Here is a 21089-nt window from a genome sequence, read left to right as displayed (position 1 = left end):
TATTTTTTGTGTATTTGCAGTTTTATATGGTGCAGACTTGTCAGGTATTGGAGTGCTTTACATGAGCATTGGTTACATCACACAAGATCAAATTCATTTTGGTTGTAGACATGGGGAGATTAAGTGATTTGACCAGAATCAGAGTGTTGAGCGGAAGTAGAATCGTCAACCTGGTTCCCCAGTTGCAAAGTCTGCAGCTCTGGAAGTAACACCACATCCTCTCCCCTAAGTGCAACATTTAATCAAGTGGTCAACTGGATAAAAAAACAAAGATTACAAATAATTTAAAAGTTCTTTGTCGCTATTTGAAAACTCAGAAAATATGTCCTCATTTTAGTTTTTTAGAGCACTAACCATAATTTTGATGCAAATAAGACCCTCTCATATATGTAATTTCTAAAGGAAATGCTCTAGGTATTACAGTTTTGATTACATCAAGATGACGTCAGGCGTTCCACACTTTTGTAATAAATATAGAATGTTAGCAATCTAGTTGTTCATTGGGATTGTGTTGAGAGGCAGAGGCCAGGGGCACGGACTGTGAAAATTGAAGGCAGGTAGGAGAGTGCAGAGGCAACAATTTGACCACACTGGGCAGGCAGGAAGGGCAGTGGCAGCACAACAGACTACGGAGGGCAGTGGAAAGGGGGCAGGGGCAACAAACCAACAATACAGACTGGCAAGAGAGGCTGTGGCAATATAATAGACCATTGTGGGCAGAAGGAAGAGGCAGTGGTAGTACAACCATACATGCCAACAGACCCGTTGCAGCCAGGAAACGTCCAATGTTTTTAAGCTCAAATGGGCTTTATTTGATCTGTCTCCTGTCTACAATCTCCTCTTTTTCAATGTAACTCAAAGGGGAAAATCAATACCCCAGTTTTTTTTCAAAATCTCCCTCTTACCAAGTTCAAAATGTTCGCAAGTATAGTACATTGGATCATGGTAGGCAGGAGCAATTGGGGTAGGGACATGGATTCAGATAACAGAGGACAAGAGGGACATGGAGAGGTGCACCAAACTGACCCTACAGGGCAGGCATCAGGGTTTGCAGCAGCACAATACACCACACAGGGCATGCGGGACGGGAGTGCAGCACAACAATCCATAGAAAGCAATAGGGAGGGGACAGGACCATGCACATGGACAACAGAGAACATAGGGGAAAGAGGCAATGGTAGCTAGCTGACCATAATGGACAGACAGGAGAGAAAGCTGCAGGATAACAGGCCATAAAGGGCTGGAGGGACGTATCAGGGGCATTACAATGGAACAGACAAGCCAGGAGGGAGGGAATAGGGGTTTGCACATGGAAACAGAGGGCTGGGGGCAAGGGGGCAGGTCAGGAGCAGCAAGATGACCATGGAGGTCAGGCAGGATGGGCACTAGAAACAAGACACACCATGGAGAGCAACAGTGAGACTATGATGGAATACACACAGACCATGGAGGGAAGGTGGGAGGGGGTCAGGGGCAGCTAGCTGACCACACAGGGAAGGTGGGAGGGGCCATGGCAGCACAGAAGACCATGCATGGCAAGCGGGAGGGTTAGTGGCAGCACAATGGCTATGATGGGCAAGAAGGGGGGTGCAGGGGCATGCACAAAGGACCATGGAGGATAGAAGGGAGGGTCAGGACCTGGGCACAGACAAGAGAGTTCAGGGGAAGGGGCCTCACAACAGACTGCGCGGGGCAGGCAGGAGGAGCAGTTGCAGCACAGCAGACCAGGGAGGGCAGAAGGGTGTGGCAGTAAAATGGACCATGGAGGACAGGAGGAGGGGATAGGGGCATGGCATGTGGACAGGCAGGGAGGAGGTGGCAGGGACAGGTTACAGTCATCTGACAATGCTAGGCAGGTGGGAGGGGAGTGGCAGCTCAATAGAACACTCAGAGTAAATAGGAATGGCAGGTCAATGGAACATGGTGGGCAAAAAGGATGGAGCAGGGGCATGCACAAAGACATCGGAGGGCAGGGGGAAGGAGAATAGCGGCAGCAAGCTATGCACAGAGGCTAAGCAGGAGGTCAATGATCGGCCATAGAATTGGGCAAAGGAGGGCAGGAGGAGTGGACTGGTACATCATGCTAAATGGAGGGCAGTGGCAGCACGTCATGCAAAGAATTACAGCAACATGCTAATGATGATGTACTCACTTGACTCTCTAAAGTATTTTCCATGCAAGAGTGGCACCGCAATGAAGATATTGTTTTTACGAACATCGAATATTGTGGACTTCCAGCCGTACAATTAACACACTGGCGGTGCACTCTGGGACTAGTATTTTCAATTGAGTCACGTGAGTCTGTAGAACTTTAAAACACGCAGCTGAATGCAATGTGCATTTGAATCATTGACCTTCTACCTGTGAACAAGGCTGAAAGGCAGAAACGTTAGGTGAAAGAAGGAACCTGCAGTGTTTGGACGATTGATAAACGCTGTATCTGTGCCAGTAATGAGCCTCTTGTTGTTTTGCCATGTTAAAGAGATGGGCTGCTCCGTGCCCATTGTGAAGAGGCTACCATGAAGGGTCGGGGGCTCCGGTAACAGGAGGCTTGTTTGTTGATTTAGATTGAGGAGCATGACCCACTCACGCGCCCCAGCCTACCAAGGAGAGGCCAATGTGGCGAATGGGCACGCGTGTTGGAATGGATTCGGGGTGTAGGATTTTCACCCACGATCGTGCTGGCTGGATTTGTGTTAATTCTCGTCATGCAAAGAATTACAGCAACATGCTAATGATGGTGTACTCACCTGACTCTCTAAAGTATTTTCCATGCAAGAGTGGCACCGTAATGAAGATATTGTTTTTACGAACTTCGAATATTGTGGACTTCCAGCCGTACATTTAACACACTGGCGGTGCACTCTGGGACTAGTATTTTCAATTGAGTCACGTGAGTCTGTAGAACTTTAAAACACGCAGCTGAATGCAATGTGCGTTTGAATCATTGACCTTCTACCTGTGAACAAGGCTGAAAGGCAGAAACGTTAGGTGAAAGAAGGAACCTGCAGTGTTTGGACGATGAATAAATGCTGTATCTGTGCCAGTAATGAGCCTCTTGTTGTTTTGCCATATATATATATATACACATATATGATGTGTGATGTCACTGACCATGTCATGAGTGATGTAATATGTGATGTCATCAGCAGTGCATTGCGGGGGCGCGAGTTATAGTTAGCTGAACTAACTATAACAGGGGAATTTCTAGGGTTTTGTACGAGGGAAATGTCCAGCTAACTATAATGCCCCTGAAACCTATGGTTTTTTCAGTGAATTTCTAAGGTTTTTTAAATGCCAATTCCTAACTATAACATGCATGAAACCTATGGTTTTTTCAGTGAATTTCAAAGGTTTTTTAAATGCCAATTCCTAGCTATAATGCCCCTGAAACCTTTGGTTTTTTCAGTGAATTTCAAAGGTTTTTTAAATGCCAATTCCCAACTTTAACGTGCATGAAACCTATGGTTTTTTCAGTGAATTTCAAAGGTTTTTTAAATGCTAATTCCTATCTATAACTTATCTCTAAAGATATCATGTTTAATGATTTTGATTGGATTTCTATATTTTTCAAATTCAGTGTGTCAATTTCATTAATTTTTTTTTTTTAAATACTTTTTTATCACCATTTTTTAAACATATTTTTTCAATTAATTCTTTTAAAAATTAAAAAATATTATTTGAACTTAATGGGTTTTTCAAACATATTTTTTTATATTTTTCAAAATATCTTTTTAACTATACGTGCAAAACTTTATTTTAGATATATATTTTTTCAATGTTTTTGGATCCGCGCACCCTAGCGCACCGTTCACGATCCGTACGCGATAGCATCCACGCATGGTATGCGTTGGGTACGTGTTTAGTGCGCGATCGCTATGCGACCGGTACGTGACTCCCAGCCTATACGCGATACGTTCGATATGCAAGAGATGTATAGGAGAGATGGAGTACACTTTACTGATGAAGGAAACAGAGTCTTCCTCAACAACTTGGATAGGTACTTACTTATAAGTACCAAAAACTCTCAATGAACACAACGGCTCTTTTTAGAGCCACTCAAGAACAAAACACTTAAGCTTAATCTTTATCTCCCAACATTTTTTTTTTTTTTTTCCTTGGATCCGCGAACCCACCGCAAGAGAATCCGCGCACCCAACACGATAGGATGCGCGCACCGTGTCCTTCTGGGACCCCCTAAGCAGATCTAGAGGGTCAGAGTATTTCCACTCTGCCCCCTTTATATATATTACACACTTATTCCCCTTCCATCTTCAGCCTCGCTTCTACCGAGGCAGAAAATGGCCGCCAACAGTTCCTGGTTTCGAATGTAGAGAGACGCTCGATAGCCAATTAGCATTCAGCGCTCGATCGGGAGGGTGCGCGCTCCGTTCGGGGAGGGTGCGCTCACGGTGCGGGTAGGGTCCGCAGATCCTCCGCGGCCATAGATATCACTAACTTTTTTACCCTAATTTTCTCAGGAACTACTGAACAGATTCACACCAAATATGCAAAAGGCACGAGTCCGAACTGAGGACTACCTCTTTGCCAAATTTGGTGTCATTCCGTTCAGCGGTTCGGGCTGTAGCTGCGACAACAGATCCTATGGGAAATTGCATGGGGAAAATGCGTTTTGGGACCCCCCTTTTTTCTCGGCCCCCGCTTCACGGATCACCGCAAAACTTTCAGGGTAGGAGCGGAGCGGAGCTGGCCAAAAGTTTGGAGAATTTCACGAAGATTCGTCAATCGGCGCCAAAGATATTCCCAATAGAGTGTTGCGGATTTCTCATGGAAAATAGGTCCTAACTATAACTATCTACTGGCGACCGCCAGTAGATAATACATACATATATACATACATACATACATATATACATACATACATAGAATATATATATATATATATATCCAGTACTCCTTTTCTGTTTCGATTCTCCGAGCCTGGGAATCAGAAAAGGCACGGCCTCCTCTTATTTGGTGCAATTATTCCTTTTTTTTCCGTGCTGTGCCGCCATGACGTGTTTCAACCCACCAGGGGCCTTGATCACTTGACCTGCTAAATTTATTCTTCCCGTTTTAAAGTGACAAGCGCATAATACATTCATGAATATGGAAAACAGACTGCCCGTCGGTATTCCAACATTACACTATATAATTTAACAACCATAATGATTTCTTTGATGCATGGCCGATACATAAATATTTTAAATGATTATAAATCCATGATTTAAGAACAAAAATATGTGCAAAACTACACAAACTCACTGTTTCAATACATTTTGTTTGAAAGGCACAAAATTCGATTTTTATCGGTTTCACTCTTTGGATAGAGGCTTGCTATTTTATAGATATATATATTCACTCCAGTTCCAAATCCCTCGATGACGACCGGACGCCAACACTGAGATACGACTCATATAGATTTTTTCTTTGCGCTTTATTTAATTCACTGTACATATATATTTCGGAAAACTTGGGGGCCCATTAGGATGGCGGGTGTGCACCCTTGCGGTGCTGGGACTGGCCGCCAGTGGTGCGGCGGTCCCGCACTGCCAATTAGGATGCAACCACCACCCTGGCGGTCGCATCCCGCATATTCAACATTGTGGCGAGTGGTGCTGTAACCAGCACCGGCCACAATGTTGAGAATGCATCAACGCGGTGCCTATCACCTTGTGAATACCAATGTAGGGGGGTACATGGTACCCTTCAAGTGCAGCCCCCCAACCCCCCACACCCCCCAGGGACCCACAACGGCCCCCAAAGTATAGACCACATGCCTTTCCATGGCGGAGTCTCTGCCATGGAAAGGCATTCTACCGCCATCATCATAATATGGACGGCGGTGCCTGCAAGGCACCGCCACCATATTATGGGCCTTTTCCACCCGTCAGGCAATCGTCACGATTGCCTACTGGTGGAAAAGCGGCAGACGGTCTTTCCGTCCACGGCGGTACCCCCCGCCATGCTAATGTGGCAGGGGTAAATGGCCGTCTGGCAAGGTGTTTTGGCGGGTGGATCACAACCGCCGGTTGGACGGTGGCAATCCGCCCGCCATGCTAATAGGCCCCATAGAGTCTGTTACAGTGGATCTGTATAATTTCATTAGAACAATTCAGTTTCTGTGGTTACTTTTTCTGTGCCCCATTTAAAATTAAAATTAGTCCCTCAAACAGTCAGCTTTCTGTATCGATGTAATTATTACAATATTATTTTGCTTAGTCAATGTTCGATGAATTATTATTATGATTTTCATCAAAGTGTGAAAGAACGAAAGTATAGTAGCAAACATTTTATTTACATTTCTGTTTCTTTCGCTTATGATTCTGGGCCCGAATTTTGAATTCCACCCAGTGTATATATATTTTAATGAAATAACAATACGATTAGTAACTGAATGTAGTAGGCGCCAGGCGTGGATTAGACATCTGTACCACTTAAACTCACTCACAAATTTGCAGCAAATGTTATTAGTTCTGTTGCCACTATTTTTCCCCTGACCAGTAGCCTGATTAAACAAAGTTTTTACAAGTCCAGTCTAAAAAAGGCACCAACCGATCAGCTTAAAATGATATTTACATCAGCCATACGATGCAAGGCTTGCATTCCACTTGTCAGTTTGCATCGTTGCAGAATCAAGCAGTTGGGCAGCATATATTTTCTCAGGCACTCATGAGTATAAAGAGGGGTTAACGGGTAGTTGATATGGTAGATATGAGTTGGCATACGCAAAACGTGCTTGGATTTGACTCACTCTTGGTGTGGTGGTCCTGTCTTAGTCAGCAAGGTCAGTACAAAAAACATGAAAATGACGAAGACTGCAAGGCCAACCCAGAATCCGATGACAATGGAATCTGCAAGAGATTTAAGACATAAATAGTTATTTCACATTGGTGAAACGATTTGCACGCAAAGTCATGTATGCATCAGATAGATGAAGATTGCATTTGACTTAATTTCCCCAAACTTGTCACTGTTTTGTATGTCTTACCACCCTCTGAAGAGGTCACAAGCTTTGCCCATTCGTGCATTGCTTCCAATACATTTCTGCAGGGTGGACCTGCTGAAATCTTTCAGGGGAAAAAGTGAGGTGCAATAATTATTGCACAGCTCGGAGTTCCGATCCATGTGCCAACTCCTGTTTTTAGAGGAAACAAAATTAATTCCTCAGCTCATAATCAGGAAGTAAATAAAAGACCTGTTTTAAAAGGAAAATGAAATTTTAGTAAACGATGCAAGGTAAAGTGATTTGAGCTGTCTCAGGTCACTTAGGGGCCATGGAGAAACATGGACTCTAGGCATAGGTATTGAACAGAATGCCGTGTGAGGTCAAGGAGGCATACATATTAGTGAGAAACGCCTTATTAATGGCAACAGGTGGCTACTTCTTGGTAGTGAGAAACATGATTGGGTTAATGCAGTCCTAGAGGATTGATGGGGATTTTCTGAATTTAGGGGTACCAACAGCATAATGAGGGCGAGAATCCAAATGATCTACTACGGTGGAGACACCATAGAGCAGGACAGGTGGCTAAAGAAAGTGAGGATTAAGTGCAAGAGGTGAGTCTTTAGATCGTTGCGTAACTTTAACACGGCACCGCCCAGCAAGCTTCAGATATATCGTCTGTGTCAGTAGCGGCAGATGGCCCGTGCGTTCTGGGAAGCCAAGTTCAGGTGACCTGGTGTAAAGTATATTAGGAAATCTTTGGGCAGGTACACAGGAGTTCCTAAAGGTATGCCTTGTGGACAACGCACAAAGCCTTGAATTTCACAATCTCTGCAAATGGCAGCCAATCAAGAACTTTCAAGGAGTGTGTGATGTGGGCTTGTTGTTTAGACTGAAAGTGAGCTAGGAAGTGGCATTCTAGGTTGGGAGTTTTGAAATGTCTTTTTTTGGAATGCCTGATTAGAGGGCATCACAATAAAGAAGAATAAAGAAGAGAGGACGAGTGTTGTGACTACTAAGGCAATTTTGAGTTGAAGGTGGAGGTGAGGACTGATAACCAGGAGGTTGCTGTGCAGCACATATGGGCATATTAACAAGCCAGGCGATAATGGGCTTGATAATATGCTCTATGGAATTCCAATTGAAGCCCATGTTAGATGTGAAGGACATCTAACATGGGCTTCTATGGGAATTCTCAAAGACATATTATCAAGCCCATTATCGCCGTTTTAGCTGCAGTTTTCTGCCGCTAAAGCGGCGATAATTTTATCGCCTGGCTTGTTAATATGCCCCTTAGTGTCTTATTTATGAGGCCTTACATCGCTGTTACGTCACTTTTTTGTGACGCTGAGGTGGCATTAATAATTCCCCACACTGCACCATATTTACAAAGTGACGCCTCTAGGCAGATGTGTCACTTTGTAAACCCCTGTGCTGCATTATACTTGCGTCAGGTATATTGTATTCAGGGTGGGCGTTCCCCCATAAAAAAGGCCCGTAGAAGTGGCGCCGTGAAATCTATGAGATTTCACTGCGCCACTTCTATGAGTTCACTGCTTTAAATCCTTACACCTGCTTCACAACAGGCATAAGGACTGATGCAGGCCCCTTTGCATGGGACTCGCCCATGTGTAATCACATTGCTGTACTTGCATCTGTTTTGCGACACACTCCAGCAATGCATCATTACTGCGCCACAAGATACTTCAGGATTCCGGACGTATCTAGTCAATCCTTGCAACATGGAATGCCATACTGTTAATACGGTGCATCCTTGGTGTCGCAAGGAGTGCGCACTGAAAAGTGTTGCATTGCTGTTTTCAACTAACGATGAGACACTTTTCATAAATGAGACCCGAAATGTGCAAATATTTATACTTGAGCAAGGTACTATTGTTTTCATGAAATAACAAGACTCAAATGTTTAATTTTTGTGAGCAATTGTATGAATAAAACAATTGCAGAAATAAGGTTGTACAAACAGCAACAAAAACATTTGTGAACCAGAAAAAAAGACAATACATTAAAATGTGCAGAGAACACTGCTTTAAATTTGCTCAATATAACGTTGGTTTAGTGACGGGCCTATTCATCTCTCAACAACAAACAACCAACAATAGAACAGCCGTCTCTTGTATAATCTTTGCAGTAAATATAGCAAACGGTGTGGTGCTGAATACCGAAACATCATAATGTGTAATGAATATAAATCCATCAGGTTTGAGCACTATTCAGATACCAAGGCCTTAGTCACATGTTTCTAGGGCCCTGACATCAACGTTTAGGCACATTTATTATTTCCAGCCACATATACAAAGCATACATCAACTCATCTATCCATGTGAACTGTGTAATAGCTAGTCAGCTGGAAACAATTGTTCACAAGGAACTCATTTTAAAGAAAGGTTTATCACTTGTTGCAATTATATGATTTTTTGCAATCACTCTCTCATGAGCCTAAAGAAGGAACAGTACAATCTTGAGGTTTAATTTAATGTCCACATTGTGGTATTTACTTAATGTTTATTAATGTAGTAGCCCAAAAGATGTATTAGTTAATACTCGCTTCAGCTGAAGTGAGTAACCTTTATTTGTAAATGCAAAAATCTTATTAAAAACATCTGCTCACATAGAACAACATATATTGATAATGCTTCTGCAAATATTGAAAAATTAGGAAAAAGGTGACTTATTCGACCCCAGTGAAGTGACCATAACCAACAAGTGGTAAAACTCAAGTGACAGTATTTAAAAAATGGTTATTGGAGTAAAAAGGATGTCTTTTGTGATTCTAATTCAATATTTCAGATCAAGGACCTGAGTCTTTTCTAGAGCTCTCAAGACTATCCCATATTGGTTTCTGACAATGTTTCGACCCCACTATGGATATGGGGGTCTCTTCAGGATGGAGAATTCTGTGGTCTACTGGTACTCAAGTTCCTGTCGTAAGTGCCAGGTCACTGGTGGCAATTTCTTCTAATTACCATTGGTCCACACCCTTAGTTCAATTATTCTGGGTGACTGGTATGATAGAGGTACAATGCCATGCAGAAGGACTGAAGGCCTTCAAGCTTCAGCCCTTACGGTAGCAATGTGTCTGGTATCGGCAGGTGCAATAACCATGAACATAATTGTAATAATTCTATTGGGGATCGCCTCCAGGGATAATTGATCCCATCTTGTGCAAGCATTAAATGCCCTCTTCTAATGGTCCAGGACTCAGCTTGTGCAGTATTTTGTAACTGCTTGCCGTCAATCCGGAGACGTATGAGCTCCAAGAAGAATTTCAGATAAAGAAGCCATTAGAGTTAACCGATCGGCAGAGACCCAGACCCAGGTGCTCTTCAATTGGCCGCCACAGGGCGGCAAATGAAATGGAGGAATCTCGCCAGCACCCACCCCGCTCTTCAATTTGGCCATCGGTGGGACCGCCATGGGTGGCCAAAGAGCTAGCGAGGCCACTGCCTAGCTAGCAATGAATACAGACAACGGGAACAAACAAAGGGGTGCCATGTAGGGGCAAAAAGGAAATCTGTTTAAAAATACAGTAAAAAAATTAAGGCCTAAAAGAAATAGATAAGCCTCGCTATTTTCATAAATTGTGGTCGCGATAGTTGACAGCACCAGCAGAATTACAAGTAGGCTAGGTCACCCCAATGACTCCTGTTACCTTCATATCTGTATCATTCTCTCACCTGCTTCACTCAAATGCACCAACCCCACTAGTGTGCCGACTCTGAAATCCCACCCATCAAGACATTTAGCCAACGGTAAAAAAACATGCTATCATAGCCTCGCGCTGATTGGTGAAGATAGATAAGTATATTCCTTGGGTGGGTCACCGTTGGGTGGAAGCACAGGTACGCACGGTTCGAAGTTCTCTCAGGAATGTAAGCTCATAAAGGTAAGCATGCGCTCTTCTTATCTAAAGTCTTCGCCACCAAGGCTAAGCCAAGCAAGAAGAAAACAAACACTCATCAGCGGCACTGCATGTAGGGACTGCGTGCGCGCCCCTGCTCACTCCTGCGGCAATACTCCATGGCAGCAAAATTTTCAGAATAGTTGGGACATGCACTGACCATTAGCCATTTGCAGGCTACAATTTTTAATTGACACACATACAAGCGAATCCAAAGTGTGGGAGGAGACAGACTCCACATGTACAGACAACAGATCGCCTAACAGCGCAAGCGCTGCATAGGCTCGACCTAAAAAGGGCAGTACCAGGGGTTCCAAAGGGCAAGTAAATGATGGCAACCTCCTGACAAATGGAGAACAGACAGGGAAACATGTTAAGAAAGGTGTTTACTGCATGCATATTGTGCAAAACTAAAGAAGGCACTACACCCCTCAGTGCTTACATCTCCAACATATTAACCAATACTATCTCATTCACAAATTCACACACTCATGCATGCAGAACCCTGCTGAATCAATTAAAACACTGCTGGCAACAAGGTAAATTCTCACACAAGCACTCTTTTAAATGGGAATGCCATAGACCAAGCCAGTAAAAAGGACTAGTGAGAAGTATTATTGTTCCATGAAATGCTGCTCCAATTGGCACAAATATTCATCTGATACATCAGGATAAGGTGACAAAACTACTAGAAAATAAACTTATGACAAGTAAAGCACTCTACTATTATACAAACATGCAATCTCTACAGAGATTCATACTCACCTTGGGCACCATCAAAAATTAGCTGCATATGTTTACTCCTCACACCATCCCCTAAAAATATTCATAATGCCGCACTAATGGAAATGGAGCTGCTTTGCATGTGATGAATCTCTGCACTGGATCCATTCACTCACAAGAGGCACCAACAGCGTATTTCAACCATCCCTAGACAAATTGCTATGGTAAAATATGGACGTATTACAAGTCATGCTACCTTCCTCTGGACCCTACTGCATATAATATAAGGAGAGAAGGACTTTTATAGCCTCACATTACAACACTTAAACCCTCAACTCCAGCCACTCTTGGCTCCCTTTTTACTTGAAGTATGGTAGGGTACGTGCCTGGACTGTATGCGGCATTGAGTAAACTATTGGAATCCTCAAACAAATGTACCTCTATCATTTCATAAGTGGGACCACCTAGTGATTACTGGGCACCTACGGAAGATCTGCCTCAGACTCTACGACATGCCCATCAATAGATGACCATCAGCTTTAAAATCTCAGGGGCAACCACTGTAAAGACTAACAGCACAACTACTCCAACATGGGATGATCAGTGAATGGGCACTTGCCACTATCTCGGGACTGTGGTTCTGCACAAAGGAGGCACCTGGCATAAAGGCTGCATTGCTCACACATACACAAATAAGCTTCACAGGGCCTTGAGATGTCCAATGAGAGGGCAGAGAATTCTTCAAATACTCAAAGTATTTTTTCTACTACCACAATATATATGTTCATGTCCTTGTTTCCTCCCAAAGATCCTAGACTCCACATCTGCCTCACTTGAAGAACTCAAGCTCATTGTAGCCTGCAAAAAGATGACAGAATGGCCAACAACTGATATTCAGATATAGGAAATACAACTCTGCTGAGACCAACAGGATCAGAAACTGCTAAAGATGCTGAGATGGGTTTAGGACCTTGTTCTAGGGAGGGTCGTGGTACAGCAATGGTGGTTTATTATATAGTTATTTTAGACACAGAAATTATTTTCCCACAGTCATTTAATATTCAATTTTTAAGGTTTTGCAGAGCTGGATGTGCAAGATGGACACAACATTTATCCAGCTTGATGATCTATCTTCTCTTCTTTCCTTTCTTTCAGCTGGGCGGCCAGCAGTTGGACCCCCATCTGAGAGAGGAAAAAGAAAGGTTGTCCTGATAGTATGGTAAATGTTTTCTTATATCGGGTAGATTAGACTGCAGTTCTACTTAAATTAATGGTTCAGGGTAATGGTAGTACTGTTTTTACCTCCTCTTCATGGGGAAAACTGTTAGGTGAAAGAAAACAACAATGAACACAAAGGAAAAAGCGTAAGCTGCTGCCCTAAAAGAATTGAGAAAAGAAAATGGTATTCTTCCTCTCCGATATTGTCCTTCCTCTAGTTCCAGGTTTCCAGGGAGTGCATCGGCAGATTTCCCTGGAGGTCTGGGAAAGATTGCTTCTCTCCTTCCGCCCTGTGTCACCTCACAGGCATATTGTAGCTTGCATACAGAGTAAGAGTTCACTTGTAATAAGGAGTATAATACATTATACCTTATTCTCTGTCTATGCGTTCTCAACTTAAACTCTATTGAGAACATCAATTTACTTTATCTGTTTGACTTTGAATTTGGGGTCTCTAGAGCTGCTCAAATATTGTGTTGCCAGGCTTATATAATGTTCAGTGCACCTTTAGTTCTACTTTCTCTGGATGAGGAGTGGGCTAGAGTATGACTAGAGTCAGCATCATTCTAGACTCCTCCCTCACCATGACCTGCCAGATCAATGCCGTCACCTCCACCTGTTACAACTCCCTCTGCATCCTCCGCAAGACCTTCAAGTGGATCCCCTAAAATGCAGAAAGACTGTCAGCCACGCACTCATAACCAACAGACTGGACTACGGAACCCCGTCCTCAGAACCCCACAAGATGAGCACATGACCCAGCACCTACAAAACCTCCACTGGCTCCCCATCGAGAAGAGAGTAACCTTCAAGCTACTCACACACGCCTACAAATGCCTCCACAACATCGGACCCAAATACCTCAACGAAAGAGTCTCCTTCCATGTACCCAAAAGGAACCTCCGCTCTGCCAACCTCTCACTGACTGAGACCCCACGCATCCGCAGAACCAGAGCAGGTTGAAGAGCCTTCTCCTACATCACAGCAAAGGCCTGGAATGAGCTCCTGGTCAACATCAGACGCTCCCCCACTCTGCACACCTTCAGGAAGAGCCTCAAGACCTGGCTCTTCGGCTGATCCGGAGCTGCATACCTCCCCCAGCACCTTGAGACCCTTACATGTGAGTAGGGTGCTTTAAAAACCCCTGATTGATTGATTGCTTGTTCTTGGAGGGATGTGGAATGGTTGCAGTGTCTTTCCCCGTTTGTGATTTGTGTCCTGTAATGAGGTCATAGTGTTTGACCCCTCGTGCTTATAGAATAGCATTAATTGAAGGAAAGATGCTGATGATTTCTGGAGTATGCTCAGATGTGCCATCCTAGAAATGAAATGTGACATGATGTGGGGGCAGTGGACGGTGCAATCTTGACACCTCAAAATTTACCTCAATCAGAACATCCACAATTCAATGATTCTGAGACGGCGTTAAACCTCAATTTCATGAAGCAATGTGTGTCGGAGTTAAGGCATCACCCCACACATTCAAAATCAGATAATACATTCAGTTAATTAAAAAGGCCTACTCAATAACTGAGTTTTAAAGGAGTGGAACAGTTAAAGAGTTTTATTACAAAATTCAAATTAGTCAATGCCATAAAGGCTCTCACTGAATAGGACAACACTGAGTGGCCCCAAATCCAAAAATGTGTCCCAAGTGGGGAGCAACATCAAGCGATAAATGTACAGACTCCCTAGCTGCATCAAAGTCTTTAGGAAAGTCATGTGGCACACCCCCAAAATCAAGGATTTTTATAAACTATTATCGCATATTACATTAACTGAACTGCAGAATCACTGTGGTGTGAGTAAAAGTATAATTTATTTTGCAAATCGAAGTACAACTTAGTCCAATGTCAGATTGCCTTAGCACCTAAGTACTCTCCCTTTACATGAATAATGATTCTATCTGCGCTATGCTAATGTCATCCGGAGATGGTAGAAGAAACTAGTTACATGAACAACCGCTAATTATTATGAATGAATAAGGTACAGTGAGCTAGCGGACAGTCCTTGAGACAGTTACAGTTTTGTGACTGAGCTGTGGAAGATTCACAGAGACCAGCATGAACAATAACAATGGAAATAAACAAGAACAGATCTGTTTGAGTGTGTAATGCAGAAATATTTAGTAGGGTAATGTGCAGGGGAAGGAACAAGAATGACATCCATCATGGGTAAGATGGCTCCCAAGCTCTAATTGATGCCTATTTAACATTAGTCTGGAAACACACTTCTATAAATCCTTGGAAATTCCGTTAAAAGGCAATATAATTATATCAGTGTATACATGTATATTCAAGTGCAAAATCATATTTTGCACGTTGCAAATATTGCACAAAAACATACATGCCCTAAAACCCTTAACTATGACCCATTCTTGGCTAGGGTGGTTTCCTATTTTTGCGCACACCAAACAATAGAAATAACAATTAGCACTGGAGGATATATCAGAGCAGTGTTATAAACACATAGAAAAATGATTTTTGCTCATTCTGATTTACAGAATTGCACATTTTTATTAGTCTTGCATTTTACTCTCAACCAAGAGTTAAAGAATGTGACAAATTCAACTTAGACCTTCTAAGACTGAACCTTCTTCTTATGAAATGGTCGACATTATCGATTTCTCTCTCTTCTATTCCTGCATCATCAAAAGCAAATGATATGACGATTAACCATGAAAAAACAAACATAGTTATCCCAGGGTGGAAAAAGAGAAAACAACATCAATGGCATCTTGACAATCATCGCCTGACTATCGCGAATCAATTTAGGTATCTGGGCTGCTTGTTGGACAACAAAGGAGGTCACTTACTACACTGGAACTCACTACAACCAAAATTAGCCTCGCTGCAAGCTGCTTTCCGAACAATATTCAAGGGCACAAACAAATTCTCTTTTGAGGCACTGATGAAAATAGTCTCTGCTAAATTAGTGCCAACACTGTCATACGGATCAGAGGCCTACCTGGGAAAACTGGGGACTTTCTTAAATAGGGCACAGAGCGTAGTGTTTAGGTCTTTATTTCAACTGCCAGGCAACACCTCACCAGCTCAAATTAGGATGGAATTTACACTCCAGGATCAAGTGCCTGTACAAATGGCCTGCATAATAAAATACCTGCATTCCACAAGATCTGCTGAGCAAGAACTGTTGGAACATCTCCTCTGGCAGGAAGTTGCGTGTCTTGACAGCACAAATCATACCAACACCTGGTCGCAAGCTCTAGACGAAGCACTGGTGCAAACTCGATCAAGGGAGCACTGATACTTAAAATTACCTCATCTACAGTTCAAAACAGCCCTGGACAGAAATGTCACAAGCATTGGCATAGCAAATAGGTCTCGCCTTTGGGACCTTATAAGTGTTTAGCCATGCAACAGTTGGTGTTGTTGCACCAAGGATATTGTGCTGCATAACTAAATACTTTTAAGGTCCCAAAAGCGAGACCTATTGGCTATGCCAATGCTTGTTAATCCGGTGGCTGGGCGTCAATGGTTCAATGTGACATCAGGTCGCCCTGACTAACCAGTGTAATACTTTAGTGCCTATTAAGAGATGGGGTTCTCTGTGTAAGCCAGTAATAGTTAAATGGATTCTGTGAGGCAGTAAAGGTGTTTTTCTCACATCAATGCCGCTATACTGTTGTAAAAAAAAAAACCTGAACATTATCCTTTTAACTTTAGTAAAACATTTGCGAGGTGTTTATTACAACAACTGTGCGCGTGCACAAAAGTCTCCGCTCCTCCCAGTCCTCCCCGTGCTTCCATCAAAATTCCTCACCGGAGCACTCCTTCTCTAATTTACAGAAAATGTAGTGCAATAATTAGGTAGGGGTGTGGGTGTCCACTGAACAGCCTTCTTTATTGTGGAAACGGACACTCAGGGGGCGTGAGGAAAGCGGGACCCCAGACTGTGCTTTCACTTTCTTGCTCCCTGAGATCTAGGTTTAAAGTTTCTAAGGGGCATATTATCAAGACAGGCGATAAAATTATCGCCGTTTTAGCGGCAGAAAACTGCCGCTAAAACGGCGATAATGGGCTTGATAATATGCTCTATGGAATTCCAATTGAAGCTCAGGTTAGATGTCCTTCACATCTAAATGGGCTTCAATTGGAATTCCATAGAGCATATTATCAAGCCCATTATCGCCGTTTTAGCTGCAGTTTTCTGCCGCTAAAGCGGCGATAATTTTATCGCCTGTCTTGATAATATGCCCCTTAGTTCCCAATTTGTCCTGCACTTTCAGCAAGTGAAAGCTGACACCAAGATATTTCTTATTACGTACATGCAAAAATGAGCAAATTCAGTATGTTCCGTGTTTTGCTCTGGTGCAAAAATGTATGTAAGAAATGGAGCAAACTATTCCCTGATCAGAAAAAAAATATTAAAACAAGCAGTGCTTTATTTTTCCACCAGTACAAAATGTATGCAATCATGGCAGTCCACGTCGACTGTAATGCGGAAAGCTTAACTGAGGAACAGAAAAAAAGTTATTTGGGAAAGGAGGTGTTCTCAACACAAGAAAACTTTAAAAAGGGCACAGTGATCCTCGGAAATAGGGACCAGAGGTCCAGGAGGACGCAGGACCAATGAGTACAGCCGAGGCAAGACAAACTTTAAATGCACCTGTCCTGTGATCCATCTGAGCAGGGCGGGATGCCAAGTCCAAGTCCTAATAGCCTGCACTGGCTCAGTTAAAGGTTTGATAGGGCTTGGCTTCAAAGACCTTCGAAGGATAAAATGCGGAAAGGATCGATTCCAACCTGCGACCTGCAGGTCCCCGCAGGTGTTCAGCCCCAGGTTAAATAGGCTGGGTGCGCTACAAATGCATCGAGTCGGGGGAAATTGTTGAATGAGAAACTCAAGCAAGGCTCAGGGTAACCCTGTAACTCCTCCAGGCAGTCCCTGCCTCTTCGCAACTTAATTAAAGAGCAGGGGGCATATCATCAAGGGCCTTATCTCTGCTTTTTTGGCTTTAAAAGTCAGAAAAGCGGAGATAATGTTTTCGCCCTATTAACAAGAGGTGCTAACATGCATAATCGCATGTTAGCACCCTTTTTCCCTACGCCTCCCTTTGCATCTCTAATGAGATGCAAAGTGGGTGTTCCTTCCCAAAATAATTGGAGAAATGTCGCTAACTGACATTTCTCAAATTATCAATGGGCTCGCCAACAAGCATAGCGATAAGAAAAGTAGCGCTAACCGCGGTTATTGCTACTTTCCTTACGCCTGCTTTTAGTTTGACTTAGCCATGATATCCAATGGAAGGTGGAAAGTCTGCCCTATCAACAACGTAGCGCCAAACGTTGTGCGATTATCGCTTGAATCCCAGCGATAATTGCACATTTGGCAGCTAACTCGGTTATTTTCATCGCTCTGGAGATAAGTGTCGCTGATAGCGCGCTATCTCCGCGATAAAAACAAGCGATAGCTGGCGATAATTATCCTAGCGCTAAGTGCGCTTAGCGATAATTATCGCCGATTGTTGATGATATGCCCCTAAGTTCTCAAAAGCGCTTCCGGGGAAGTTATAGCTAATTAAGTTAAAGTGGAGTGTGTTGTAATTTAAAACTTTTTTCTATGTCCAGTATTGGGAAACACTGACCATTCACGGCTATCGGAACCACAATCCACTATCAGCACATCACAAACCTCACTTTTGGCATAAACCAGCCGTGCTCTCATTAGGGGCTGCACTCTGAAAGAGGGTGCGGTGTGATAGAAAGAAGCCACGATTGTACTCTACAGCCACAGGGTCAAACGTTCTTCCACCCGCACCGGATTTGTTAAAACAATTCACAGTACAAGAATGTGCACTATTCAGACAAGTTGTGCACCAAGTGAAAAGAATAGGCATCAGCAGTCACGTTTGAACAATCTAGCGCTGATACTAGCGCTGTACAGAAAAAGAGGGTGCAATAAACCCTGAACTTGGACTCTAATCTCCCATATTTAAAAGGGGTTAGAGTGCTTTCACACGAGGTATCAATGTGGCAGTCGAGAGATTTACGAGGGGAACTGCATAGCAAGAGCAGGATTGTAGAAACAAGCATTTACAATGCAACGGTCTCGGCATTGTTAAAGTTAGAGCTATTGGCATTGCTCATGACAATGCCGTTTCTTTAAATGTTTTAAAAACAAAAACATAAACAAAAATAATGTCATGAGCAATGCCAATAGCTCTAATTTTACCAATGCAATTACTACTTTTCTATGAAAGTTTGAACCACCTCCTTCAGAAAAACACGTGGACAATAATACAGCCTCACGACATGTTCCCCAAACAACCTTATTTTGTCACCTTGTACGGAGATTGATTCAGGAGACTTGTTGAGAACACTTTCTAGAATAGGAGCAATTTCGGGAAAACTCCGGGCATTATTGGACGCTTTACATCCAGCTCGAGATATAATACACGGTAAATAGAATATAAAACATATATAGGTCAAGCCAACAAGCAGGTTGAGTATACAAACACAAACTACCACTTTCCAGCTATACAAACACACGGTCTAGACCTGCGTAGATTTGTGGTGCCGTATAGTGTGTAAAAAGCAGTGCAGCGGTCCCGTGTGTGTTTTTGACATTAACAGCTCAACAATTACTCTATCAGCAGTAAAGCGCTCACAGGACAGCAGTGTTACATTTTTATATGCAACAGAGTTGTGCTGTGTGTTCCCCCTAAAGCTTCACTAAATACACGTGTTATTTCAATCTAGAACTGATCCAGGAAATATGGAGTTGAAATAGCGCATATGTACGGGAATGTCATAATATTTTCGGCAGCAGAGAGTGCGTTAATGCAGTGGTGTTTGCTTTTAAATGTCATTCTTCCTAATAAGGGCACAGCGGCAGCTGCCTAGATGTTCGTAATTGGGAAAAGTACATAATTTGAATGCAATTGACACTGCATTAAAGCAGCCACACCTGGCACCACCCCTCCCGTGTGCGATGCCAAGAGCCGGAAATGCAGGGACGAGTTTCGGCTAAGAAAAAGTGCAGGGTGTCCTGAAGACAGGGGCGCCACCCTTTTCCCTGCACAGACAAGTATGCGATGCAGACGCAGGAACGGCTGCTTTCAAAAATGGTTCCACGAAGTCCCGTCACTGGAGGTGCAGCGCGTGGTTCCTTCCCGCCATCATCCTCCGCACGAGCAGCACTCGGTCTGTGGCACTTAGAATGGCAGTAGAGCACCCATTAACACTGCAGTAGTGTCCTTGAGTGGGATGTGCAATGGACAGTCATTGTTTTCCTTCCGAGATTCCACCTATTGCAGTGATCAAGGAGCACACTCCATCCGGACGCATGACGTCAGTACATTTAAAACGTCACAGTTAAGAGGGATTACTGCTTCCTACTAGGTCTGTAAACAAGCCAGGCGCCATTGCTGTATTATGGGAAACAAAGGAAATACGATAGGTTTACATTATCCCATCATTTAAGGAAGGCGGCGGGCAGTAAGAGTGGGCTAGCCTGAACTGGATAATGCTCGACGCTACTGAAAGAGCTCTGAGACCACTGCCCGTCCCTTCCCACCTCCCGGGTCACAGACACAAAAGACCAAGACACTATGTGCTTCACCTGACAGAAGCGCTGGCAGTACTCGCTGGCCGCTTTCTCTGCAGGCTCCTCGCTCCGCCGCAACGCCTCTTCTAGCGCTCTCAGCCGCTCACCAAGCCCCGGCGGCTCCCTGGGACGGCCGCCGCCACTCTCCTGCTCGGCCTCCTCGTCCCCTCGTCCGCCATCTTCACACCGCGCTCCGTCACCTACGCACTCTCCTGCGGGTCACGTGCGAGGACAATGCCACCTCCGGGGGTGGGGGGGGGGCGACTCGGGCACCGGGGAAGGAGTGAGGCGATACAGCGGCGGAGAGCACAACTTGGCGCGCGGGGGGAGAAGGCGGTTTAGAATGGCCTGAGACTGGCACAAGGCCCGCCCCCGACATAGGAGAAACAAGACAGATCCCCGATCGGCCCTGGAGCCACTAGCAAGATGTATATAGAATTAAAGACACAGAAACGTAACAAATCGTAATAAAAACATGCATAGTCAACTACTGTAAAACTACACAACACAACACCACCGCCAAACGCAGCGTCCTTTTCGGATTCGGGGGCGTGTTTTGCTGTTGTCTCCTCCCTGAGACTTTTCGCAAAAAACACGCCCCCCGATCCGAAAAGGACGGGGCATGATTGGAGTGACGGGACCTCTTCTCCAATGGCTGGCCAGCATTTACGAGGCCAGCCAATGGAGAACAGGGCAGAAGAGGGGCGGGTTCAA

At 43.9% G+C, this 21089-nt stretch overlaps 1 protein-coding gene across 1 annotated transcript in view; it reads right to left on the bottom strand.

Annotated features, from left to right (window-relative positions):
* Positions 1-21089, bottom strand: part of MRAP2 (melanocortin 2 receptor accessory protein 2) — an 899706-nt gene that overhangs the window by 262175 nt on the left and 616442 nt on the right. The window contains exon 3 of the mRNA XM_085611037.1: positions 6755-6854. Coding sequence (XP_085467163.1) covers positions 6755-6854 — 100 coding nt within the window. The remainder of the gene's footprint in view (positions 1-6754; positions 6855-21089) is intronic.

This window comes from Triturus cristatus, chromosome 6, assembly GCF_964204655.1.
Source record: "Triturus cristatus chromosome 6, aTriCri1.1, whole genome shotgun sequence".
NCBI classification, from domain to species: Eukaryota; Metazoa; Chordata; class Amphibia; order Caudata; family Salamandridae; genus Triturus; species Triturus cristatus.
The sequence above is the reverse complement of the archived record's forward strand: the minus strand, read 5'-3'. Positions and strand labels throughout refer to the sequence as shown.